The following is a 27,876-nucleotide window of genomic DNA, read 5'->3' on the forward strand; positions in this document are numbered from 1 at the left end:
CTCATGTCAAAGACTGTCTGATTTTTATTAGAGTGCCTTACTTACATGATCTAGGGGGAAGGTTTCTGGAGTTACTGATGTGCTTTCTGTGTCTGTACAGATGTTGACCACAGATGACTTTCAGGAGTTCCCTGTCAAGCCTCTTGATTCTGTTCAGTCCCAGGACTTGCCTTTGATCAGCACCAGCCAGGACCCCCTCACCCCATCCACACAGGACAGCCTGGGGCCTCATCTGGAGCTGGACATTGGTTTGGGAACTGACACAACGCTCATCTCAAGTCCATCGCTTGGGGAAGGGCTAGGCTTAGAGAGCGAGGCTGGATTTGGGTCTCAGCCAGCTTTGAGTTTTGGCCCTCAAGGTAGTATCGTTCCCAGAGACGTGGCCGGACAAGCGCTACCAGACAGGAGCATGGATCCGGAATCCCAAAGGAGGCTTTCTCTCCAGGAGCCACGTACACTTGTGGATTCACGGACTCCACAGAGACACAGTTCTGACCCTGGTGGAAGCTAAGAAAGGAGCATCTTCAAGGCACCCTGAGGATCAGGGGGGTTATGAGTTTAAATATTTTTCATTGTAACATCACCTCTGACCTCAGACGTTCATCACTCATGCGGGACAAGGAAACACTCAAGGTCCATCTCCTCTTCTTCATCCTTGACCGACACCGCAGACTGAGTCTGGATCTCTCTTCGGGTGTCGCCACCACAACACCCGACTGCTCTTCTGTAGACGAATCCCTTTACTGCTATCTCGGCTTTTGGATGAGATCGAGCTAAGACAATGAAGGACGGAATAACAAAAGTAGCCATTTACGTCTTGCACTGAAAATCCTGTCGACGAAAGTGATTCTTATTTATGTCCTCGGCGCTTCCAAAACTCACAAACTGGTTTGTGGATTGTAGTGTTAGCTGGCCTAACAGGAGAACTGCTGTCCCGCTCTGTCGTCGGTTCCCTGCCTCTGATGTCTTGCCCCCACCAGGAGGTGGAGTTGATGAGCCCTCCTCCCCAAGAGCACACTAGACTGGCTGGTTTGCACCTAAGAACAGTAACCGGCGCGATAAAAGCCATTATTTTTTATCGATGAACATATCAGCTGCCCTGTTGCCGACACGGAGTTGGACTGAGAGGCTACGTTGCGGACAGGCTAACTGATGCTCTCACAGGTTCGACCACCAGAATCACCAATATTTCCACCAGAATCGGAAGTCAATTTAGCGGGCGGGACCAGCAAGGGAAATCAGTCTGTTCTAGTCCATCATCGTTCGATTTGCTACCTCAGACCTCCAATGAAGCAAACACCCCAAATGCTTTTAACTTGTACATACAATTTGTCACGTCACACATACACAAGTCGTCGACCAGCCGAATGCGTTATTATTCTATGTACAGTACAATATGCAAACCCTGGCGAGACGAAACGCTTTGACTCCTCACATTTGTGTGCTTCACATCCAAGTCCAAAGCTTTATGTTTTCAGTTGATATCTGTCGTTCACGTCCTCAGAACAAGGTGTTTGCTTCCATCATTTGCACCCAAATTAATTTCCACTTCTCTCAGACGGCACAAACAGAAAAACCCTTTACAGTTTAAGAGAGCTGCTCTTCAGATTTCCCACAACCCAACATGCAGACGCTCCCAGATCATCACTTTATTAATGAAAAAGTTTATAAATAACCGTGCAAATGTGTGATCTATAGCCATATTTGTACAAATATGAAGTAGCTTTTCTGGCGATTGCCATCTCCTTGCCAGTGACACCCAAACTGTGAATTAAAAGGGATATAAAATACGACACATTATTTACATTCAGACAAGATTTATCCTAACCTTTGTAAAGAGTGTTTACTACGACTGAACCTCACGCCGCATTACTTGCCTTTTGAGACATAAATTAAGGAAAAAAATGTCATTATGACGAAAGTATTTGCTCCAGACAAAGGCCCAATAATCCAGTTTTAATGATGCAGGGAATAAACTCGTCTTGCCCTTGAAAAATGTAATACTTTCACTACATCTCTGATCGGTTACAGTGCAATAGTCAGAAAGGATTTGTAGCAAATGTGCAACACCTAATCGCGTTTTTAGCACTTTATGATTTGAAACATTTAATCGGACTCAGGAATGTTTTGTTTTTTCTCCGCTAAACTACAAATCAAGAAAACAAACCAGGCATCGAGAAAAGTCACTTCCAAACGTATATTTAAGTCTATCTCCCCTTTAAAATGAAGAATAATGATGATTGTATTTTGGCTGCTCGGTGGTCGAAACTGATTTATTTATTGACATGGGTGTGTAATATTTATCTGATGTATTTTTGTGGGTGATTTCGGGGGGGTGTTGTGTGTGCCTGCATGTAAATTAGATTCTTCCAACGATGTGTTTTCTCCTACCGTGCCCAATATCAACTGCTTCACGAGGAAAACAGGCGATATATTTTAAGGCATCAGCGTGGTGAGGTCGAAGCATGACGCCGTGCACACGCAGCTGGTCTAAAATGCTTTGCAGAGGTGCACTTTAGTATCAAGCCAAAGCACGTGAATGCTGTTATATATAATCACTGCAGACGTGTTAAACTCCAAGATGACTGGGGACTTAAGTAGAAAATGGCGGAATATTTGACTTGAAGTGGTACATAAGAGGGATTCTGGGCTCCTCTGAGTTGACGTCTACATGCTTATGATAAAGCTTCGAGAAACACCGTTCTCATTGGCAGAGCACAGGAGGTGGCACTGCTGTCTGTTTGAAAATGGTGGTAGGAGTGCAGAGTGCCCCCTAGTGGTCTCGAAAAATGTGGACGCCGTTTCATGAAACCTCATCAGCCCGCTGGGCGAACTCAGCAAGTTTACATGAAGATCTTAAAAAAGTGTGTTTCGGTGGTAGGGTCTGTGTTTATTTTCATGTTTGTCGTGGAGTTTTAATGTTGTCGTCCTTTCATAGATCAATAAATTATTTTAAATCAAAGGCTTCCTCTGACAAATAACGATAATTATATCCCACTCTTCTTAATTTACGAGACGAAACCATCATTTCCATCATCATAGACGGTTCCGCTTCAAGGCTTTTAGTAAGAGTCAACTGTTGCTGTTCCTTATGTAACTGCTAATTGTGTGCCTTTCACACAGCAGACCAGCTGATGGACATGCGAGCGACCCGCTGGAAGTCGACTTAATGCTTATAAGTACTGGGCTACTGAGGACGGAAAATCGAAGAAAAGTGAAAGCAAAATTAAGCTGCGTAAATTAACTGCAGCCCAAAGATGTTGATGTAATTTGAATATGATATGGGGCTTTGAATGACTACCTGAAGGCTGGTGTTTATTTTAAAAGGAGTCGGTCTGCAAAAGTTGAAAGTGAGGCTTTGTTATTCATACTGACAGCAGGTGTCCCCCTGCAGAGATTTGTTCCTCACACGTCCCCTTCTAAACAGTCCTGTATGAAGGCTTCCTATTCCAAGGTACTAGGAGTAATTACACTTGTGGCTAAGACTCAGTTGTCAGAGTAAATGAGGCATCGTCAAACTGCTCATCTCTTTATTATGATCAAGCTGTCACTAACCAATGACATCAAATGTATCCACCCCTCTGGTACAAGAGGTGCAACCTTAACTTTGCTTTCATTGTTCGTTTTACAAAGCAATACAAATTACTTTTAATAGGTATTTTGGGAGTCGCTTTACCTGTGTACGAGCAAAATAAAGCCAATATTTACAAAGTGCTGCTACTACTAACCATCCAATACATTTTCCTGTTATTGTGCGATTATTTACATTATCTGTGTGGCAGGAGTCTCACTGCAGCTTGAACCCACCCCAATGTTATTTATTCAACACTGGCTCTTCCTCTTTTTTTGTGTTGACTAGCTTCTCCTTTAGTGCACAGCCGAATGGAAAAAAAAGGCAGAAATTGCTGTCGCCGGTCGCTCTGCTGAATCGGGGTTTTTTTTTTTTTTTTTATCGGCCATGCAATGCTGAGACACTGGTTTTCTGAAGCGGCCTCTCCTTGCCATTTCATGTACTGTAGCGAGTGTTTATGTTGTCGTTCAAACAACGTCACCTAGTGGCCTGAACTGTAACTTTACATTCAGAACTATGACCTCAAATCTAGAATGTGGTTGTTGTTGACTCTTCTTATTTGACCCTGTTCATGTCGGTAGACTTTAGTAGACTATTCAATGCTAGAGGATACATATATGTAATGCATAATGCATATTATAACAGTAGAGGGTGCACATTATTAGGGGTACGACAGAACCCGCCGGGGTGCGTAGGAAGAGAATTAGTGAAAATCCCCTTTCTGTTTTAAAACTTGCTCACCCTTATAGCTCTTCCATGTGGCTGATCTTTTTTTCAGCTCAGCTCACCTTTCTATCAGTTCTGAGAGACTATAGGGTGTATTTGTAGATATTTTAAGCACTTGGGGAGGGAGGGATGGGTTTGGTACCGTTTACACACTGGATCTGTTCTGTCAAACTCCTTGTCTGTACATACCGACTTCTTTTACCTGTAAAGGAAATAAACTTTGGCACTTGTATAGCCAGCACTATGCAGAAACTCTAAAAAAAAATATTTGGCATGCTTTGAAATGCAGAGTACTATAGAGGAGAATATGCTATTTAAATAACGTCTGCTCTAATTTCTTATTAAATGAAATTATACTCACCTTAGAGAGGAAAAGGATGAAGCCCAGAAAAGATGAATTTTGTGTACACTTTTACTTGCATGCTGCATTGAACATCAAGCAGAGAATTGGACGTTCAAGAGTTGGCTGATGTCAACTAGAGGGTGATATAAATGGCTGATGCATGTTGGACACTATTTTATAAATCCCGAGAAATGCTTGATGACTCATCAGGTGCACCTTAAATTACAGGAAAAAAAATCTCTCTCTCTCTCTCTATATATATACATATATATATGGCTGCGATCATTTTCAGGTCGTTGACATCCCCTTTGCCACCACAATGGAGGGTGACATTCATGCCGTTGTGTTTCCAAGATTTTCTGATCTGCAAGAGTTTTCCCTGAAAGCTATTCCTTGTGTGCGTAGGGGACAAAAAAAAAAAAAAGAGTACAATAACAACTTTATTCATATCAAATACAGAGGAACGTGAAGGGAAATGTCGCAGCTCCAGGTTCTGATTGTGTGATAGCATTATACATGGTTGAACTTTATAAAAATTTCAAAATATTTCTTTCAATAAAGCTATTTGAAAGCAAACTTGGGAGTAGTTCTTTTATTTTTTTTCCTTTTTGTCCCATTCAAACCTATGGCAGAAAAATAAATACAGTGGTCGAAAGGTTTTCGGACACACCATGCATTATTCTGAGGATTTAAATATTAATTAATATTAAATACAATGCTGTCTTTTGTTTTAAATGATGAATAAAGTAAATAATTAAATCGTATTTGCGTCTGTATTATGCAGCCAAACAATTGAAACAGACACAAAAAAAATCCAAGATTTTTCATTGTCTGAAAAATTAAGGGTGTCCGAAAACATTTTTTTCCGCCTGTGTACAGAATAGAAGTCCTGTGGCGTCTTAAATTGTTGCACCTTAGGGGGCGCCATTTACCAAAATAAATAGACAGACCACGTGGACAGCGATCAGTTCGCCCATTTCGCTTTTTTAAAAATTATTTTTAAAATCATAACACTAAAAGAGGAACGACTTTTCATAGTCTTTGTGAACTAGTTGTTAAATTAATATTGTCCTCAATATTAATATCACCATCTACACGGGAGATTTAATGATAACTCACTCATTTCTAATCACTGGATTGCAGCTCAAGTTATTTCAGCGCCATAAGGGCGTTGCCCTGGACCCTAAACGTATCCAGATCCCATTGCTACCGGCGATTGGAGCAAGCTTGTCCCGTAAAAGGAGTCAAACTTCTTCATTGTAAGCCCGGCGTGTCCGTCAACTGTGTAGCTGTTGACGACGAAGGGTCCCGGGCGCTGCAGAGTTGTCATTGGTTCACAGTCACGTCAGGTAAGCGCTACAAGAATTGCCATTGCCAGAACTAGATGCTAGTCAGCAATGCTGGTTCGTCATTGGGCAGGAGGCTCCTAGGGGGGCGGCACCGACTAGAGGTAGTGTGTTCTTGGGTGGGCGGATCGTAGCGGTGACAGCGAAGCTCCGAGACTCCTGACAAAAGTGTCTAAAAGCAGCCAACTAACGGTGAGTGGAACCCAAATATGACGCTTACGAGTGGGAACAGTGTGTGTGGAGATCGTGGATACTGCGCGAGGTGTTTAGGGCGGCGGCTTGTGACGAAGTAGCAGTGACATGACGGTGATTTTTGGATGAGTGACCTCACGGCAACGCATCACAGCAGCGGCGCTTCTGCTGGAGGAAAGTGGTGCCTTCAGGTGCACCTCGGAAACTGTCCGGCTTGAGCAAACGTATCGCTCTGCCTTACGTATAAACGGCGCCAGGCTCCTATTTCTACCGTTTATACTGAACGTCTCACACTCTATGTATATGGAAGCTACGCATTAATTTTAAGTGACAGCGTCCATTCATCTCGTCCGCGGAGTTGAGCCGTGACTTACCGCCACTGCTTTGTTGTATTTTTAGCGAGAAAATCCCACGTACATGAAGCTAGATTTGTTTCGTTCACAGTGTTGTATTTCGCTGTTCCCAAGTGTATCAAAAAATGACGCAAAACTTCTCGGGACTGTCTGAGAAGCGAGAGCTCCTAATGCTAATTCAAGTCACTACAGCTACAACCCCAGTCCTGCCTCCCTGCCGTGTATTGTGGGCTTCACCGCGGTTATTACACAACCATATGCGCTGTATTACCTGTAAAGACACCATTTGGATACTTAAATATTCAATAAAGTTTGTGTGAGGCCCGACTGCTAGAGAAATACAAGTGTTAATTCAGGTCTCGCTCCGCCACTTTCATTTTCACCTCCTATTGTCACATGACATCTTTCAGTTATTTTATTGTTCCATCTTGTAATTGCGTATGACTCACTTTTTTTGCGAAGTTTGTTTGAACTTAAGTATTTTCAATGTAAATCGTTGCTCGATAAAAGTACTGCCGGAGGAGTATTGGCAAGAATCTCACGTTAAAATGACGTTTATTTATGTCTCGGTATTGAGATAAAAATGAAAATATTACTCAGAAAAGCATGGACAAATGTATGTTGATTTTAAACTTTCATTTCACTCTTTGAATACTTGAAGTCAAATGCCGTGTTATATACATCCACTTAACTTGAAAACACTACGGGCATCAAACTTAAGCAACTTAAAATCAAACTTAAAGTTGCAAAGAATATTATTTCATCCTTTTATCAAGGTCCTGGAAGAATTATAACTTGCAGTGCTGCTGACACTCTCAATGAAAACATGAGAAACAAAGTGCTTTTAATTGTTGATGGCACAAAAATGAATGTTATATCTTGGTGATAGTTAATCTTTTTATTTTTACAAATTTGTATTGTGATCATTCAATGTTTTTCCAGCCATGTCACTCTTCCAGTTCATGTTTATTTAAGTAAATATTCAACAATATGCACAGCTATTTAATCACTGCAGTGAAATAAGTTACTTACATTAGTTGGATCTTTCAGTTCAACTTAAAACATGTCAAATGGAGTTTGGGATGCCATTGTTTGTATAATAAAGTAACCTCTACAACAGAATAACAGATAATTTCTCTATTCTGGAGGATCTATTGTCCTCCAACATCTTGTCTGAGCAATGCTAGCAATTTCCTCCTAAATATTGCTGTTGTATTAAAATCAGAATTGTGTTGCTCTTGTCCATGGTGACATTTGATTGACCTGGAGACCCTCTGACCGCATGCTGATCATTTTGCTTCTAAGCTTCATAATCCCGAACTGTCAACCCACTTTTATTAATAGCCGTCAAACGTAAAGCAGCACCTTCACTGAAGTTAACTTGAGTCAGTGCGACCACAAAGGAAGCCCCGTGTAAAAATAAGATGAGAAAGCAGCGGGATCGTCCCTCTCTCTTTCTCTCTCTCTCTCTCTCCCCCTTCCTCCATCCAGATTACGTTCCAATCCTCTACAGCCAGATTACCGAGTGGGGAAATAAGAGGTGGGACTGATCTAAGGCCCTGATTCATTATGGACCTGATCCAATCAGGTCCCTAAAATGTCCTGATGCTCGAGTCCTCGCAGTAAGCCCGCCAAAGCGGTCAGGTATTAGGCTTGAGGTTTTGTTGGTTATCTAATCGGCCGGGGCGTGTTCTCTACGCTGCTGGCTGTCGGACTGGCTTTCCCCATCCACATGCAGGAAATGAACAGCCACAGGATCTTACTGCAAACTTTTACAATCCGCGCAGATGAAAGAATGGCTCCCAGGGATGGGCGGGCTAATGCCAGACACCCTGTTGTTAGACCCGGGAAGAGACCAAAATAAAAGACAGTACAATTCCAAAGCTTTTTATGGCAGACGTGAAACCACACCGACGCCCTCAAAGGCTAATTTGGCCGTCATTTATTGTAGTAGAATTCATGAAACAGCAAATGCAGCAAATTTTCTCTTTTTTTTTTAATGTCCAAATATGGTGCTAGCAACAGCGTCTCAAAACCTTCACCCATACAGTGTTTGAGCACATAATTTGCAAAAGTTTCACACGAAACAAAACGAAACAGCAGTGTGTTGTTTGAAACCTGCCAGTTATTGACGTGTGACAAGCCCCCGGTCTCAATACAGTGTGTGTCGGTTGCAGAAAATAAATTTTAATCCTGCCTAAAGCGAGTCCCACATTCTCTTGTGCTACTATTGCTAAATGCTGTTAGCCACATTTATGCTGAGAAATTCATTCACAGGTGGCATTACAACTGCATTCTTTCGTGTATTCTGTTGATGGCCTTTTACTCCATTAGCCAAGTTATTTTGAATTATTTATTTTTTTAAGCTGTACTTTATTCACATTTAAGAGTTTCATTTTGTGCTGAAAGCTGCACACGTTTTTAAAGTAAATATTAAAAATCTAGATGTTTTTCCACACAAATAATGATCGTGATTAATAATCAAATGAAAGAAAAAAATAAAGAATAAAAATGTGTCAATTAGGACGAGTAAGCCATTCCAAATCTTGCTTCACAACTTAAAAGAAATAATCATTCTTTCCACATGTTTTTCCTCTGGTGACTGCTTTTTTGTGTTCCACTTCTTTTGCGGTAGTGGGCTTCCTTATAATTGTGTTGGTCAAAATTGTCTTGTTAGTCCAGTTCAGGGGTGGAAGCGCAGGTTTCGAACTGCCGCTGTTTATTAAGGTACTTGTAGCATTGGTATTGGTTAGAGTGATGTATTACTGCCTTAACTCAGTTGTATTGAGCATTTATATTTAGTGTTGTGCACGTAACGTGACTTGGATTTGACTGGTGTTGGTATATAAGGCGCATGATAGAAGGGTAGTTGTCAAGAATGATACTTATCCCACTCTTAACACGCACTAAATAAATGATACTTTTGTTCAGTTATAGCTTCTTTTCTTTTCGAAAGATGATAAAACATTAATGTCCACTTAGAAGAATGTCCTGAGAAATGAACCATCTGGAGAAGACAGAAGGGATTGGTGACTCAGAGAAGATATAGTGGTTAATAAATCCACAAACCTCTCTAACATCTGCTGTCTTCCTTTCCGACAAATCCACACAACCTTGACTCCTTTCAGTTTCATTATGCTGATCCCTTCTCTACAGCCCAGGTTAATACACTGCACTGTCCTTGCCAACAAGATATACCACTAGTTTCATATTGCCGGACTTTTTTGGAAGAACTTACTGTAGACTAAACTGGAGAGCTAAGGGGTAGCTTTATACGTAAAATTGAAGATCACTGTGGGTCACTATTGTTTGTGTTGGTGGTCAAAGCTTAAGATTGTACAGTGAAACTTGTCAAGCCAAATGTATACTTAGTTTTGGCTGGTTTTATTTCATAAAGCTTCTCTTTTCTTTGTTTTTCTCAGCCTCCCTTTAGCACATTCAGTTTTACATGGATTAGCAATTATTTCATTAAGTCAACCTCCTGGTGGTTTTTCCCTTGCAGAAGCTTTTTTTTTAAATGTTGCTGTTCACACTTGTTGAACTCCTATTTCCAGGTTCACATCCAAATTAGGTGGAGCCTCATGTATCCAAGTTAGAAGTGTACTAAAGGCTATAAATTCACTCTTCCCTGTGGAGCTTCTCTCGAAGAGATTTGGTTAAATAGCCAGATACCCAAGTCGGACAGTTTGTTGCACAGTCAGAAGTCGACTTAAGTCTTTAATCTGACCACATTACTAAAGAGCAGTCTCATTAAAACGCTCAGAGTGATACTACACTGGCGAGATTGCCTAGTCAGCTTAAGCAACACCACAATTCTCCTGGTCGAATTTCGTTTCGAGATTTGCCTCCGCAGCAATTTCCTTATTTTGATATTGATTGTTCATATCAAAACCAATATTTGTGTGGCAAGCACAAACATTGACACAAGCTACGTAATGTTCTTTGCAAATCAGGTGTGTAGAGTTTTGTCGGACCCTGGCACCATGTCGGAACCATGTCAAAACTGAAAGTTGCCTCGGGTTGAGTAGCATGCATGACGTCTCGTCTGCTTTAAATTAATGACTTGCTTTTGATCGACTTTTATTTGCACAGCACACTTCAGGTGTCACAGAACAGTAGTCAGATGAACGGCCTCTCCTTGTGCCCATTGAAGGTGTGCAGTTATTGATTATTAATGACTTACAGCTGACTGCTCTCACCACACCCTCGCACTGAAACAACCTGCTGAGTCTCTTCCAGTTGGATTTATCTTGGTGTGTCAGTAAGGATTTTAAATGTTTTTTAGCAAGTGGTTCTGCTGTAAATGTTGTTGTACATTGTGGTATTTTTAAGTCAATTGCCCTGGTCTGACAGTCCCATCCCTCTAGTGTCTAAAATTGCTGCTTAACAACAGTCAAACGTCATATCCAAGTGTTAGGTTGCAGATAATAAATTTATGTTTGCTTGTGCAGAATAGCAGGGATGTAATCTATATTGCTGATATTAGATCCAGCCAGGGGAGACAGTGTCTGCGGCCTCTTGACCCAAGTAAGATGGAAATCCTGGAGCTAGTAATCTACATTAATAATACAATCTAGTCATTCTCTGAAGTTCTCTGTTGTTAGTCTGTATTTTTTCTTTGGTTTTAATTCCCCATGTAGTGCATTATGATGCAATGTGATTGTACTATTCTCATGAACAAGGCAAGAAAAAGAGACTAAAAAGATAAACTAAAGTGACTAAAATAATTTTGAGTGTTGGTGCTCCTGGATGAGATCAAATGGTTTCTGCTACAAGTAAACAATCGTGGTGCGTCGCCATGGCTTTAATGAGAGCCGCCACGACTCCAGAAAAATTGTCTTATTTTAAAGATGAAATCTCCTGTAATCATATGTATTAAAACAAAGTGTAAACATCGAAACAAGTTGAAGATAGAAACCTTGTGAAGACCGAAGTCTGTTGCTCGCAAAACTCAAGTCGCACATTCCGGCTGGACATGGACCGGACCATTGCTAACTTGTTTTGCTATTGCTCATGCGTTGGTTCTGTTCTGTCTAAATAACAATTTCAATTTTAATCACAATTGCGCACATATTTTTGAGACTAGTTTACAAGTTTCTGCTGTCTAACTGTGATGTCTTGTTATTGAACCTGATGACTAAAGTGATCTTTGAAGCGCAGGTGAATGAAATATAGATAGATGATGTTACTGGGTGCTAAGTAAACAGATGTGGGTTTTTTAGCCATTTATGATGAAGAGATGAAGTCAGCATTGCATGATAAAGAGAGATTCATCATATAAATCGCCTATGAGGCGGTACAGAGTGAACCCATGGCAGTCAGTAATCCCTCTCATATAAACCGAAGCCGGACCAGTGTGTCAGCAGTCAGGCCTGCAAATCTGCTCCGCTGGGACTCACAGTGAGCGATGACTCACTCACCACAAGTGTTTCTTGTCATAGGATTGTCTTCATGTTCTTACTTGGAGTATTTGTTCTTGCATATTTTAATACATTTATTTACATTTGTGTTCATCTAAAGTCCATTTAAAAGTGATTATCGTGCGAGAGGAAATGTCTGAGGAGACGGATTATATGCATGTAATCTGAGCCTACCGCTTCATTCAAAGAAGCAACCCGGACTACTTGTCTCATATGACACGAAAGAACTAAATCCTGGAAGAGGGGGAGCCTAAGGAAAGTAAGCTGACTCAGCAAGGCATTTTTTTTTTTTCTCAGTCAGATTATCTATCAAAGTAGTAGGATTAGTGTTGAGCGTTAAAGCATCAGGGTGGTTGTTATGAGTTAAGTTATTGCAGACGTGTTGAACATGATCTCCTCAACACAATCGTGACACAACCACGCTCCGTCAATGTTGACTCCGCGTGACCCAGTTTGACCTGACACATAGTAGTCCTGGGTGTGTCTCAAACAATATGGCATTGAGCCCGAGAGACGGATACTGAGAAGCGTTTGGTGAGATGAGAAATGGAGCGTAGCAGGGTAGGAATATCTGGATTGTATGGGGATGTTGATCTGAAAACTTGTGACTTATAACATAGTAGGGTTTGGAGTACAGTGTTATTGTGTTATTAGAATAATATTTTGTTGTGTTGTTTGAGCCACCAAATATTGTGCTTTGGTTTATTATAAAAAATAAGTTTATCTGCTATTACTTAAATGTGGTTGGTAGTTTAGCTGAAATCTTGGAGGGATCAAAAGTGTTAAATCATTAGATATTAAGTATTAAAGAACGGTTAAACTATTGTTTATTAGTCTGCATTTTAGCTAGTTTTATATGTGGTTCTGACATGATGACGTAAAGAAGGCCAGTTTGGTAATTTGAAGTGTGGAGCAGAGCCTTTTCTCCCTCTGACTTTACCTAAATAATTCACTCTTATCTTTGTGTGATAGCAGACTGCACCAGGAAAACTTTTTACAACTGGGCCTACTCCGTCTTGGGCATAAAGTTCAGTGCTGGACAATATAGACAGGGCCAGTGGGGAATGAGGTTTGTGGTTGGCTGGTCTTCGCTGTACATTGAGGGCAAACTTGGTCTCAGCTTTGCCAGATGAACATCCTGAACGATCAATGTTTTGATATTGAGCGACATATCATTCAGCTATAGCAGGCAGGTGTTTCTTTAAGACTTCACTTTAGACTTTTCCTCAACAATTGTGCTCATGGCAAAAAATGGCGTTCTCTGCTGTGACTGAATTTGCATGACAGTGCTGTGACTTTAGACTAGGCCTGACTAACAATATATTTTGGTAGTTGACTAGTCGGCATCCAACATGTCCAGATGGACGAACACGCCAGCAATGGCTGTTGGTAGCATTCTAAATCAGAATCAGAATCAGAAAACATTATTAATTCCAAGGGAAATTATGTAAAATAAAATAAAATACAGTAGAATCCAAGTAAATAAATGCATTTCAAATCATGTTTTGTAGTGTTAGATCCTGTTTTGAAACTGTTTTTTCAATTTTGAGTCTTTTAAATGTGGTCAACGTTTTGGGTCGAGGTGGGTCGCATTTCTTTGCGTCCCTACTTTAGACATAGAAAGAAAATGATACAATATGTTACCATTTACTGGCGGCTGCAGCGTTTATGCAACCACAGCCTTATTTTTTCCTGAATCTGAAAACAAGATACAAAGCGAGTACTTTCGTTGACGAATCTGGCTTTGCTGCTCATGTCCTCTAGGCATTCAGTCTTCACTCATTCACTCTCTTCATCTCAACATCGGTGGACATGAAGCATTGTCTATTGACTCTCCCCAAAGCAAAGAAAAAGGTTGGTTAATTCAGGGTTATAAAGAGGTGCGAATGCGTCGCCATATGTGGGTATATGTGGCTCCTATTGGTGGCACATGTGGAGTGTGCTGTTCTTTTACCTACCTAAAAAGTACGCTGCCACTCAGTGACCGTTACTGCGAGGACCCCACCCACATCTGCCTCAGGCAATGTGCTGCCGTGTGAATTTTCTCGTCCAGTTCTACCTACCGCCTCCAAAAATCTAGTCAAGTGAAGTTGATTTACTTTATAGATTTGATCAAATACTGTGCCCAGTATTCCGCTTTGTATCTACTTGAATGGAGGCAGACGCAGTAAGAAGCCATGCCAGTCATGAGGAAACTGTCAGATGCAAACCAGGACAAACTCAAACATAGTCCGAGAATAGAGAGTGAAACACCTCTGCGTCAGGGAAGACCCTGTGTAAATGCACAGTGCTTCCCCTCGTCTTTTATTGCATAGAGGGTGGTAACGCCCTCCCGAATATCCTAGTCCTGAGTGAGTTTGGGATCACAAAATGTTTGTTTTGGAATCAGAAGTGGACCTGACTGTGTGTCTGCGAGTGAGTGTCCGAGCTGCTTTGCATTCCATTGTGATGCGTTCAGCCTGCTCTGCAACAATGGGGCATAGTTCCCAAAGAAACAGTGTGTGTGTGTGTGTTGGAACTGCTGTCAACGTACAGAAGACTCATTATGAGCGGCTCACAGTGTCTGATTTGTTTTCTTCACCTGTGAGTTACGCTCAGTATAGTGCAAAGTCTGAAGTTAGCTTAGCTGACTGTCAGTTTTCCTTGCTGTGTCACTACACGCACCGTATTTCATTATGTGTGTGCGACCTTGTATAATGATACGTGTGGGGACCTTTTGCCGGTCCCCACGTGGTTGAGCCTCAATTTGAGGATTTCAACGTCAAAAAAATAAAAACTATCAGTGTCATTATAATTGAATTAAATTTGGGTTTAGGTCCTGGTTAATGTTCGTCATTTGTTTTGGATGAGAGACTGAGGAAAGCATGGAACTCAATGAGCGGAACCCCACAAAGGTGGTTAAAGAGACCTGTGTGTGTGTGTGTGTGTGTTCCACGTACATAGGGAGAAAGGGGGCGTCCTGGACCTTTTGTTTATCTCATGCAGTTTGGTTGTTTTTGAATCGTGGGAGGAAACCGTATTTGGAGACTACTCCCATAGTGCAGCCGTATTCTCAATAGTAGTGTTGTAGTCGAAAAGACTGTGTTGAGATCAGAGCATACAGGGACCAGTGAAGGGGGTCGAGACCAGGACCATGACTGAGAGCAATCTGAAGACAGACAACTAGTTAGCATTTCAGCTCTTTATTTATTTTGAAAAACATTACCTCCATTTTTTCAAACAGACTCATGCTTCTGTATTGTGCTCGGTCTCGGTCTCACCCCCCTCATTGGCCTTGGTCTCTGCATGCTATGGTCTTGACTATAACTCTAGTATTTTGAATATGGCTGCACGATGTACAAGCTTTTAATGCCTTTTAAGAAGAAACTGATTGTAATTGAGTCACATCTATGTCGACCAATTAATGCACAGTTGTTGTTGATTGTTAGAGCACAACCTCCCGGCTAAAAAGTTATCGACCATGCTTTTATCTCAGTGTCCACCTCATTATCTGCAATCACATAATCAGTCCCCTATTGATCGGGTAACCGCTCTTACAGGTTTTATGTCACGTATAGTACGTTCTCTATTCTTGATTTTTATCTTTCACTCTGTATCTTCATCTTTCTCTTCTCCTCCTCATCTCCCTTCAACGTGTCTCTTCATTTTGCATTATTTAGCAAACATAAATAATGGACTCCCCCTTATATGTGACGCCATGATATCGGACTTGTACAGTTATGTAACGTCCACATGTTTCTGCATAAGCATGTTTTCCTTTGAAAGGATTTAAAGTGGATACATTCTGTTCATCGCCATTAGACAAGTGCTGCATGATTCACGGGCAATGCCAACACTGCGTTTTAAATTTTAAAAAGCTCCTTTTTAGCTCCGACTGCTTATGGCTTTCTCACCCAGAATCCCAGAGTCATCGGAAAAAAGGGACAATATATTACTGTTGTAAAGATGAGGCATAATTTACAAGGGCTGATGTGATTTTTTTTTTTTTTTGCCATGCTCATGTAATTATTATGTAACAGCATTTTTTTCACCTCAGGAATCACCATGGCCAAAATCAGGCCAACATTTCTGACTGTAGACAATTGTTATGTTTGTTTGTACAAAATGTGATTTTAAAATACATGAAAGAAGTATATTAGTTCAGTATTATGGTATTGTAATTATTCAGAAGATATAAAAAAGCTGTAAATTTGGATCAATTGGAATAACAATTCTGCGCACACACACACACACACACAAACACACATACATGTTATGTTTTTTTATGTTTTGTGGGGACATATCATTGCCATCCATGCTTTCATCCTCAGCCCCTCACTCTAAACCCAACCATCCAAAACAAATGGCTAACCATAACCAGGACTCTGAACCAAACCGAAACCTAGTTATAATGACCTAGTTATTTTGAGGTTTTAAACTTAAAATTGAGGGCATTACATTAGTTTTATTGTAATATATTGACACAACACATATTCAACTTAGTAATATATTACAAGCGCACATGAAACGTTTTAATTTACCGTAATTTTCTCCATCATTATGCCATCATATGGCCCTGCTGGCTGACTGCAGAATCCCAACAGTCAACCTTGTTAGTTGTCTGCATTGCACCCATTTATATTCCATTTCATGCAAATTGTATAAGACAACTTTCTCAAACAACTTTGCATGATTTATAAAGTTCTGAAAGAAACTGTTGAATAAGAGATATTGGCTTGTTTGAGTGTAATGTTCTGTGTAATTCACTTCACATCAGGAGGACTGTGCAAAATTGTTACATCACCTGATGTTGATTTGTTTGCTTTAGAGACCTGTGGCTGTGCTGAAAACGATTTTTTTGTCACTAGGGAACATAAGCAATATTGCTTGTGTTATTGTGTTGTTGTTTTCCAACTTCACCACAGAACTAACGCCCCAATGTAGATTACTGTGGATTGTTATTGATGTTCTGTAAAGCAGAGACTTATGATTATATATATATATATATATATATATATATATATATATATATATATATATATATATATATATATATATATATATATATATATATATATTCTAGTGTTCACTCTCTCTTCTAGTGTGTGAAAAATAACAAGTGAAACCTGTGGACTGAAACTACCACTGATAAAGTTGTATACACACATTCCACCCAAACAAATGGTGGCTTCATTTGAAGAATTCCTGGGAGTCAGCATTCCATTCTCCCTGTGTTCATGTGTGCATTTGTGTGTGTCTGTGTATGAATGTGCATGCTAGGGTTTATTGACAGAGGCTGTGGGACTAGGTTAAATAGATTGAATGGCTTGCTAGGAATGTTTGTGATAACATGGTTTTCAGATTAGAGTGACGGCAGCTGATCACGGTGACACTTTGCCGACTGACAAATACATGATTATATATTTTTATATCCTACTGGTCCTTCTTTTGGCTTCAGTTCGAAATTGGAAGTTCCTCGAGATTCGATTTGACAAAAGCTAAACGGCCTCTGTTAATCATTCACTGTCGCCGTAATGACGGGAGTTAGGTGTTACATGACATCGCAGGACAGAGGTTTTCTGGCGGTCCACTTGGAAGTTGTGATTTACTGGGTGTGAACAGGTATCGGATGTCAAAGTCTCACGCCTCCCTTCCCCCCCATCTGCTCTCATGTAAACTGACTGAGCAAAGGTCATTTAGTGTGCCAGTGACTTCATGTGACTAAAGAGGCTTTGCCTAAGAGAGTTTGCAGCTTCTTTAGTGTCCATCTTTTTTCAGTCATTTCTTATTCAGCAGGTCTGTTGCGCAAGGGCGCCGTGTCTGTTTCAGCCAGTGTGATGAGCAGGATTGATAAAGAAAATGCAAGTGAAATCAAAGGTTATAAGAATTGGAGCTCATAACTACCTCACAGGAAGTTTATCTTTTCATCTCCCTCATATGCAAACACAATGAGGTTGTAAATGGGAATAGAATACCATAAAGCGCTGTTCAGGAGTCTCCTTACCAGAACCAGTTTTTCTTATGCAACTTTTTTTTTTCTTTTTGAGTTGTGACGGCGCCATGACTGGTCATGGGAAAAAGCCTGAAGTACCGGCAGGTCTTCAGGTGGGGAAAGACTTACATGAAAACTCAGAGTGTTTTGCTGAATAGATTTTGGGAATTGATGCAGAAACATGCAAAAAATAGAATATTTCCTTAGTTTCAATGATTGCAAGATCTCCTTTACAAATAATTGCCCGAATGGGATTAAGTGCCTCACTGTCATAAGTAAATGCAAAGGTAAATATCACAGGTAGGTGAGACAAAATGTTTTGTACTCTTGTGCTTTGTAAGGTAACACAAGTTTGTGCTTCAGTGCAAGTTACATATGATTCTGTTGAATATGCTCAACTGTTTATTGGGAGTGACACTGGAGGATTAGGAACATGTATCAGAGGGAGAGCTCATGTAGAAAAGTTTGGGAGTTGTCCCTGCCCCCTACTTTAAATTAACTGCCTGTCTTGTCCTCCTGATTTCAGTGGCAACACATGCATTCAAAATTCATGTCTTCTGATCAGGTGTTACCTCCGCCGCACCCACAGATCATATGAACTAACATGCACGCGCACACTGTCGCCCCACTAGCCAAACAACAGCAAAACAAAACATTGCTGTGTCTATCCTAGCTGTTGTTAAAGATTGTTGAACTTAATTCTACTAAACTTTGCCCACGACTTGAGAGTTGGGGTGAAGTCGCGTTGGTCACCACATGACAACATCCACTCGGGTGACGGCAAGTCATGTTTGGAGCGAGCGTGCATTTACAGGCGTGCACCACTCATTCACACAGTCACTGGCGGGACTCTCGAATGAGGAGCTCCAGTTCTGCGATGCTGTGCCCTCTCCAATTCATGAAGACTATTAACACTGTCCAATACTCTCACGTGTGTACAGATATAAGCTACCTCTTCATAAATTGGTGATCTGTTTGCAGCGAGAAAACCTGCAGGATGAAGAGCAATCACTAATTTGTGGAATATGTTTGTTTCTTTTGGGGTATTTCATTGATTGAAAACCTCTACTTCCTGTTTACGGTCAGGGAAGCTATCTTGGATTGTGTTCTCTGAGCGCCGAGTTTCTCCCACTTTTCGACTTGTACGTCTTCCATCAGGTCTCGTCACTGGGTACTTCCCAGGTCCGAGCACAAGTGGAATGCGTCACCAACAAGTTGAAAGCCCTGGGAAAGAAATCCCAGGTAACAGCCTGGTTGAAAGTGTTTCCACCGACATGTTTTTTCCATTCTATTCTTTCTATAAACTGTACATTGAATTGAGCAATTCATTTTGCAGAAAACAGTTTCTAGAATTGTACAATTCTGTGTTATGCTGATAACATTTTACTTTTTTTCTTACAGTGCCTCAGAAGTAGGTTATTTCAAAAACAGGTTGTATTAGATGTCTGAGCGCGGGCCAATTCACATGTCACTCTTCAGTTCAGTCCCGCCAGTATAGTCTGCACTCTTCATTAGTCTAACAAAGGAGACTGGTTTAAAATACTTGTCCATTACAATGTAGACTCTTCATGCAGCATAGTTCATATGACATGGTTGTCTTGGTTCAAGAAATGGACTGGTGAACTGGTGACAGTATTCCAGTTGTTGTTATGTCCGATCCTGGTCAGAATAAATAGTACCGTTGGTTTCAGTGACAATGCTGAAAGGGCACACCATGGGCATGTTGGCATTGGCGTCATTTAGTCTGTTTGATCAATGGAAGACCAACACTGTCAGTGACAGTGGCGGATTGGTTTGTATTAGGACTGCATCGACTATTAAATTAGCAGTAAGAGGAATTGTGACCCTAAACGTCGAAACTATGGGAACATTTGAATTGCTCATAATGTGGTGTCGTGGGTATGTGTCCTTTCATGTGTCTTTTGTGAAATGTTGCCATACTTTTGACCTTTTGGCTTGCAGTGGTCTTGTGACCTCAGCCATTTCTTCTCTTACTGTGGATTGAGCTAGAAGCTCGATGGCGCCACGACTAGTCAACCAATAAACCTGTCGGCAATTAATTTAACGCTGCAGCAGCCCGAATAATGCCATAATGCCATAAATAAATAAAGATTTTCATGGATTAGATTAAAGATGTTAAACAGTCAGGCTTTATGCTTATATTTTCTACAAAAGGTTTGAGTAATTTATGATGGAAACGTTGCAGCTTTCACTGCTCTTTTCCACTTAAATTATTTTTTTTCCCTGCAAATACATGACTTCTACTGTATAAATGTCTACTTCTGTTGCACCTACATGCAAGTATATGAATAAATTCATGTTTCCTCTCCTCCCTACGTTTACATGAGCTTCAAAGTCACACTCCAAGAACATTCACTATTTCTGGCTATGCGTCCATGTGTTGGTCCATGTACTGCGCCGTAAGCCTCCAGGCTTACACACTTCACCTTCAAGTGGAGTCTGCGTGGTTACTTTGTTTTGTTTTGATACTGTAATTCTCTCACTGAGCGCCTGTCATTGTGCGTGTGACTGTTTCGCTGGTGTGTCCGCGCAGATTAAAAAGAGGCTTAACCTCTGCTTTTGGGACTGGCGAGGGGTGCACACAAATATAAACAGTGGCACACACACACACACAGGACTAATCCACGTTTCCAGTGGACAGCACAATAGAAACTGCCTGGGATTTCCTTCCTTTGTGGAATAATGATTGTTTCCGAGTGACCACACCAAAAGTTGTGAACAGTTGAGCCATCAACCATGACCCCAATGTGTCAGTTGTCACTTGTTTATATGAAAGTTTTGGGGAGTATTATCGACAAATCAGGGACATTGAATGATGATGTTTAAAAGAAACAAGTCCACTACAATGTAGGTACAGAACGGACACCTTGACTTTTTATAAGCAGAAAGCCTTTGCTCAGAATAGAAGTTTAAACCTGTATCGGGTTGTTGTCGGCAGGTAAAACTTCTGGATGTACTTGTGGAGCAGGGTCTTATCAAGTAGCACAATCAGCTGAAAAAGTGGATGCTAATAGGAGGCAGACAGAAAACATTCTATTCATTCGCTCTGAGAGATCAAGTCGTTTATGCTGACCCATGTCCGCAAAGGATCAGGGAGAAAGATTTGGACAGGGCTCAGCATGGGAATCCCAGCATCCACACGAACACCAAACTGCCAAGCTCTTCAGGAAACTAGACCCACACAAGCCCAGCCTTTCTTCTTTATGGTTTTCATAGTGTTAGAAGTAGCATGAAGTGCTGCTTCTTTGACTTGTTGACAGCAGCAAACCCCAGTTTCAGCCATGATCAGTGAAATCGGTGAGCAGACGACCAGCTGCCGACGTGCACTCGCACTGACGGTGGGGTTATATATGGAAACTGGGACAGCGATTCTGGCTGGCCAAAGCTTTGTGGTCAAGGCAGTAGGCAACAGTTTTCCTGTGACACACCCTGCTGACACCCAAAATATCATCTGGAGACCCAAACATTACGACATGTATACGGATTCAGCGAGAGCTCTGCCTTTCAATGTCTGTGAAGTAATTGATTTAACATGTGTCTTTCCATCCTGCTGATTTTTTCTGTGGAGCAGACTTTGTTCTGGTTTCATTTTTCTTTAACTGTTCCCTTTGTCAAAAAGCTGAACCGGATCATTTTGTTCTTGTAGTTCTTGTAGTAGAAAACCCATCCAGCAGATGGTGCTGCGGCGTTTTACTTGTTTGTGCTGCCTGAATTGTTTTCCTCAGTACCACATATTCATTTGAAATTGGTGTGAGTATATTGGAAGAATAGGTTTTCATCTTGACTCTGTGGTTCCCGGGAGCAGGAGGATAGTGAAAGATGAATATGAAAGGAGATGAGGAAATGATATCTGAAATGACAGAGCATGACTCCATTATTTGCCGTCAGCTGAATGATCTAATAAATGCCTGGTGTGTCCGGGTTTAGATCATGACAGGCCCTCTTTTTATGCCCCGGCCTGCGTGTCTTTTTGGCTCTCAAGTCATAGATGAAAGTGCGCCTCCTGGTGGTGGAAAGTTATCGTAGCTCTGTTTGTAATAGAAGGCTAGGATACTTGCTGTAATGTTGGAAAATTGTGAGCACCGATTGTTAAGTTGACTTCTAACTGTTGTTAATTGATTTCCAGCTATGGCGGAGTTAGACCTGAGTCTGAGCGACGCGCTGACGGACAGCGTTCCCCAGTCCGGCCCGGAGAGCCTGGTGGAGAGAGACTTTGTAGCTCAGCTGGAGGCAGAAACGTTTGACGATGAAATAGGGGAGACGGTGGGGAAGACGGACTACATCCCGCTGCTGGACAATGACGACACCAGGGCAGGTGAGGAGAATTGATGTGACTTTTAATGGTTTGTCGTTGTTCGGCCAGAAAGGAACAAAACAAAAGAAAACAAAAGAGTGTTTTGTGCATCAACCTGACCGATTCATGTGATGTGAACTGCAGCTGCTTGGAACTGACCGATCGTATCAAGCATTGCTGGACACTGCCTGGCAATTTGAATGGGCACGGGTGTCATTCAGCCGCAGGGAAGGCGGCAGTCTGAGGGTGGCAGCTTTGGAAATAGAGATTGAGCAGATAGAATTGTTTGTCTAAAGAAAAAATGTCCTTCCAAATTCCCATAGTGCACATTGTTGATGTACCTAGGACAAAGTTGTGCAAAAATTTTGGAACATAAGACATTCAGTTCCCACTGTATGGTGACTCTTTAGCCATCACTAGTATGTCTGTCATCAGGCTGCTCTTGGAATCATTTTCAAAGCGCCCAGACTATAGCCGCAGAATGTTTATCTGGTCATGCATCTTTGAAAGTGACTCGAAGGTCCAACCTTTTTTGGCACAGGATGTAAAACAAGTATCCTTGGAGCAGGTTTAGTAAACACTTTATTTGGTAGTGGGGAAGCAGCCAAAGCAGAGTGACAGTTGTCCTGATATGACTCAGCTTTCGGGCCTGTTCTGGGTCCTCAGACACCCAGTTCAGACAGCCAGACTGTGTGTGGGCACAGTTTGGTGACATGCGGCTGCGGGACAGCCCGTGGGCGGTGTTCGCAGCCATGAGCCGTGGCATGCTTTTTGCACTCAAGTCAAAAGACAGAGATGCTGACATGATGAGTGCCAAACAGCAGGCTGAGGCAACTCATTGTCCCGTGTCAGCAGGACAGCCACAGGGAGCTGTTTAGGCAGCAGGAGAAACGATGATATATAATTTGACCTATTGCGAGAATTGTGTCTGAGAGGTGAATTTCATAATGAAATAACAGGTGCGTCAGCTGAAATGGCGGCGGAATGACGCCGGATCTGTGGGATTTAACTGTCCCTCATTACATTTATCTCAGTCAGCCATGGACGGCGAGAATCATGATTTATAGGGAGGCAGCGGTTGTTGGATAATAATACTTCCTGGCTTGCTGTTCTCAATCATTTAGACCATCTTTGTCAATGTCTCATGGCCCGTGAGAGCTTTTAATAATTATAGTCCTGTTCAGAGTTTGTAAACACTGATGATGCATGAAGGAGTGCATGTGCGTTTTGGCAACTGAAGTATGGCAGTTGTTTGTTTAGCTATGTGAGAGGGCTGGCTATAGCAGATAGCAAATTTGATCTGCTGAAACTCACAGTAATGGATTAGACTGAAAAGGGATTCAGTAGAATTTAAGTCCACTGCTAGAATGCTGGTCCTGACAACTGACAACACTAGAATCCGACATGTGAAGCCCGAATAATGTTTCAGCTTCACAACACTGTGCTAATATTTTGTTTGTTTGTTTGTTTGTTTTGTTGACCAAAACTGCACCTGCATGCATAATAATTTCCGAACTCATGAAGATATGCTGTTCAACATCTTGGTTTGGTGGCAGCCAGAAGTCCTACATGTCAACAGTGACTTTATGGACGTCTAAAAAAAAGGGAAAAAAAAAGATGCATAGCGAAGAGATATTTGTGATAATAGATGGGAAAATTGTTATGTTGGTCCTTCAGCAACTTGTGTACAAGAAGTACAATTTTATATATATATATATATATATATATATATATATATATATATATATATATATATATATATATATATATATATATATATATATAATTTTGATATATATATCAAAATTACTCACCAAGATATTTTACGCTGAATTAGCTTTCAGTTTTAAAAGCTAGGGTTTGGTTATATAACCCATAGAAAGGGGTGACTGCAGCCTGCTAGGAGGCTCAGTAGGTGCCTACTAGCCCATCTGGGTCATTTGTACAAGATAATGTTCAAGAATATAATTTGCCAGAAAGGTCTAATGTTGTTATGATATCTGCTATGCCAATATCGGCCAGTATTCTGTGGTGCTCATCATCAAGCGAAGGCAACATACTCATGGTTCAGTGTGTCTATTTACACAACATGCAAGTGTTGCGTCTGAGAGTAAAGTGGTGAGACAGACGCTCTGATGCGGCCTGTTATGTAAATAACTGAAGCCGCTGAAGTACCACAGTGAATACAAATATACAAGCTAACACATTCATCCTCATGTATCAGATTAGCGCCTCACAAATACATGGAGCTCTTGAAAAAATATTACCCGTCCACACCCTAAAGGGCGCATATTCTGTGACAAACACTCTTCTATAAATCTCAATATTTTTAAACACTCAACAGTAGAGGTAACCAATGCCTGAGAGACACCTGAGAGCAATATACTGATCTCTGTGCCATTATGAGGAGCAGTCCAATGGAACAGTCCAGCAATGTACTTTTACAGGGAGAATTTTAGGGAGAATAGCCGAAAAACAAACATCAATAAAGTCACTGATTTGACTCATCCGTCCCAGCACTCATGAAAAGCAACGTGTTTGTGTGTGTGTGTGCAGACTCCACTCTGGAGAATGGAGATCAGGAAGCTCATGGGGCACAAAAGCCTGGTAAGAAAAAATGTTTATCTCTGCGGTCAGACTGCCTGCTCATGTTTCATCCTTCACTTATAGACCCTTCTTTTTACATTGAAGTTTTTCCTTCTGTTTTCTTCTGCATGACAATGTTCCCTTTTTTATGTTGATTCATGTTCGTTGTTGTCAACATTGACAGACAGATCATTTTGGATGATGTGGATGAAACATTTTATACCATTGTATTTGGCTAGCTGAAGTCGAAATTTGGGCTTACTCCCTAAAAAGTTTTGTTACATAGGTTTTTGTAAACTGGAGCTTTTAATGACCAAACTAGAAAAGCTCTTCCGCATACCTCTGCACATACATCCACTGGGGGAGCTTCACTGAAAACATACTGACTAGCCAGTTAAAAGGACGGGTGGTGAAAGAATGCCTTTACTGAAGCATTTTAACATGGAAGTGGGAGCATATAGTTATGATAAATGCCCATCCTCATATAGTCAACTACTGTGAATACTCGCAGTCAATTTATGAAGTCCATCTCAGTTGTGCTATTCATTGCTCTGTCTTGATTTTGGACAATAACAACATGATGAATTTGGATCGGCTTCTTCAAGATTTCAGGTGTAGACTACATATGACATTTTTTGTTTGTTTTGTGACTCATCATATTTGACCTTGGTGAAACTAACCACCACTTTGGTGTGTCATCAATAAGTTCTCATTATGCAGCTGTAGAAAACTCTTTGCTGCTTTGTAATGTCATCTGAAGATTGATGTTTAAATTAGATTTATGATGTAAGATTTATTTGATATTTACGTTCTGAGCTTCATTGGTGCTTCATTTTCAGTAATTTAATACATGCAGTCAATTAGGAACCACTTCAGTGTGAAGTGCTGAATCATTTTGACACTCTTTTGAGTGTGGATTTAGAGTGTGTGAAGGAGAAGTGGGTTGTCATAGAGCCAGGATGGAATGGATGCTTTTATTTGGCATTACTTTACATTAGTCCAAATTAGTGCTGTCAATAGATTAAAATCTTTATTCTCAATTAATTATGAGTAATTGAGATAAAAAAAATGCCGTGCAATTTTATGACTACTGCATGATACACTCTTAAATGGCAAAAAAAATACTATCCTTATGTACTTTGACAGTGATACAAATGAAAAATAAGTCAAGTATGATATTGTCATCATGTTGGTAAAGTGATTATGATGTATGTACGTTATATAAATTGTTACATGACAGTCTATTAAAGTAGACTTATGGATTATGTTTGTTTTTGTTTGAGTGTCTCTCTGTGCCAGCTGTGAGTCCTTCAATAGGATGTAGACTTTACAACACACCCTGTCTCTTCGACACATCCAGAGATAGTGAACTTGATATGAAATATTTGTGCGCATGTTCATTACGTTGCCACTATGTTATTGTGGAGGTGAGATAGAATGACAGTTAATTGATACTACTACTACTACTACTACTAATAATAATAATAAGTGTTTTTTTTGGTTTTTTTTTACCATGGATGGAGACAAAATTAGTGGATCACGTTGCAGTACTTCTGATGTAACATGTAACCAAGGGAAGAAACAGGAGAAAGAGTAGCTAAATGTTTCATCATTGTTCCTTATATTTTCATTTTTGTTGTTATGGCGACCACAAACATCTTTTTTATGTGCAATCACAGAATATCTAGTCTTTTGGTTGTTTTTTTTTTTTTTTTTTATCCCCAAACCAAGCTCATGCATGTCACTTGTTTACCAACCGCTTGCTCATCTTTTTTTTGCCTGCAACTGAGCTGTCAAGTGTGTTAATGTCCCACTGATCAAGGTGCTGGATGGATGTTGGCAGGAGTGGGAAGCGTGCAAAGCATGCTAATCACACTGCGCTGGCATGAAACGCCCGTAACGCTTTTGCATGGCATGATAAAATGGGCCGCTTGCATCACCGTGGAAACCAAACTGTACGTGTGTGATGATGTTTGATGCGTCCGATTCCGCAACAATTCGTCTGAAATGAGAGCAGCAGTGTCCAAATTTAGTCGAGGAAGCATCTGGCCTCTTCTTGCTGTGCTGGATTCATTCATCATCGTGGGGAGGAAAAACAGGAGGACAAGTTGCAAGCTCGTGAAAGTGAAAGCACAGGCTGAATCCGACAGAACAAGCGCTGCTTTTGCTGCATGCCACCTCTTTTCCATATTATCCTCGACTATCAAATTCTTCTTAATGTTTGATGCTGTTTATTTTACTGAAGCTTGACTAACCTGCTTTCTCCCTCTTTTCTCTTCCCACATTTGTCCTTCATGTTTGTTTATTCTTTGGAATTCCATCCACAATTGTTTTTTTATTTATACTTATCATCAATTCTTAATTTATTTTATTTATCTTGTCCTCATCAATATAATTTACAATTCATCGTTTTATATTCTGTACTTCGCTTGACTTTCCTTTTCCCTGACATTCCCATGCTTCAGAGGACTAGACCCTGCCTCCATCGTCACGCCGACATCACCGCCGTTCTTCCGCTTTAACGCTGTCTTCCTCTTACTGTGCCACTCAAACAATTTATATTTTTATTGGTAAGCCCTGCCCTTCCACAGATGTTTTCTAATCCTTTATAAATGCTTTGCACTGCTGAGCCCTTAAGCTAAGTCAAACAGTAGGTTGTTAGCGGACGACAATATAGTGAGCTTGTAGCGCTCCAATTTAAATTGCACACTTGCAAGCAATACTACTTTGCAGGATATTTTAATATATATATTAAATATTATTTTGTTATGGAGCAGTCACATGTATAGAAGTAGTACTCATAGCATAGCACCATAGACACACAAATGTTCCTTCTGCACACTTTATTTAAGACACTTGTGTTTGTGTTGTGGTCACATGAGTCCAAATGGTACCCAATTACAATAAAAGGTTTTCCTTAACGTGTTCTTTTAGCTGCATGGATAATAGATGCTAAGTATCGTCCCAGATGTTAGGTAGCCAGATTTGTTCGTACTTCAAAATAGCAACCAACAAACAGTGTAAAGTAATGATTTAAGCTGTTGTCTTTGCAT

At 40.8% G+C, this 27,876-nt stretch overlaps 2 protein-coding genes across 10 annotated transcripts in view; both read left to right on the forward strand.

Moving 5' to 3' along the window:
* The window catches only part of kcnh2b (potassium voltage-gated channel, subfamily H (eag-related), member 2b), a 213,104-nt gene extending 207,949 nt beyond the window's left edge, over positions 1 to 5,155 (forward strand). For all 3 annotated transcript variants that reach the window (XM_053858662.1, XM_053858663.1, XM_053858666.1), the window contains one exon: positions 101 to 5,155. In XM_053858662.1, the coding sequence (XP_053714637.1) occupies positions 101 to 511 (411 nt within the window). In that variant the 3' untranslated portion in view covers positions 512 to 5,155. The remainder of the gene's footprint in view (positions 1 to 100) is intronic.
* Positions 5,156 to 6,077: 922 nt separating this feature from the next.
* The window catches only part of LOC128756376 (microtubule-associated protein 4), a 63,776-nt gene continuing 41,977 nt past the window's right edge, over positions 6,078 to 27,876 (forward strand). For 6 of the 7 annotated variants that reach the window (XM_053860847.1, XM_053860848.1, XM_053860852.1 and 3 more), the window contains exons 1-3: positions 6,078 to 6,178; positions 22,070 to 22,258; positions 24,794 to 24,844. In XM_053860847.1, the coding sequence (XP_053716822.1) occupies positions 22,072 to 22,258; positions 24,794 to 24,844 (238 nt within the window). In that variant the 5' untranslated portion in view covers positions 6,078 to 6,178; positions 22,070 to 22,071. The remainder of the gene's footprint in view (positions 6,179 to 22,069; positions 22,259 to 24,793; positions 24,845 to 27,876) is intronic. The other variant, XM_053860849.1, reaches the window with a different exon arrangement.

This window comes from Synchiropus splendidus, chromosome 3 (genome assembly GCF_027744825.2).
Source record: "Synchiropus splendidus isolate RoL2022-P1 chromosome 3, RoL_Sspl_1.0, whole genome shotgun sequence".
Classification (NCBI taxonomy): Eukaryota; Metazoa; Chordata; class Actinopteri; order Syngnathiformes; family Callionymidae; genus Synchiropus; species Synchiropus splendidus.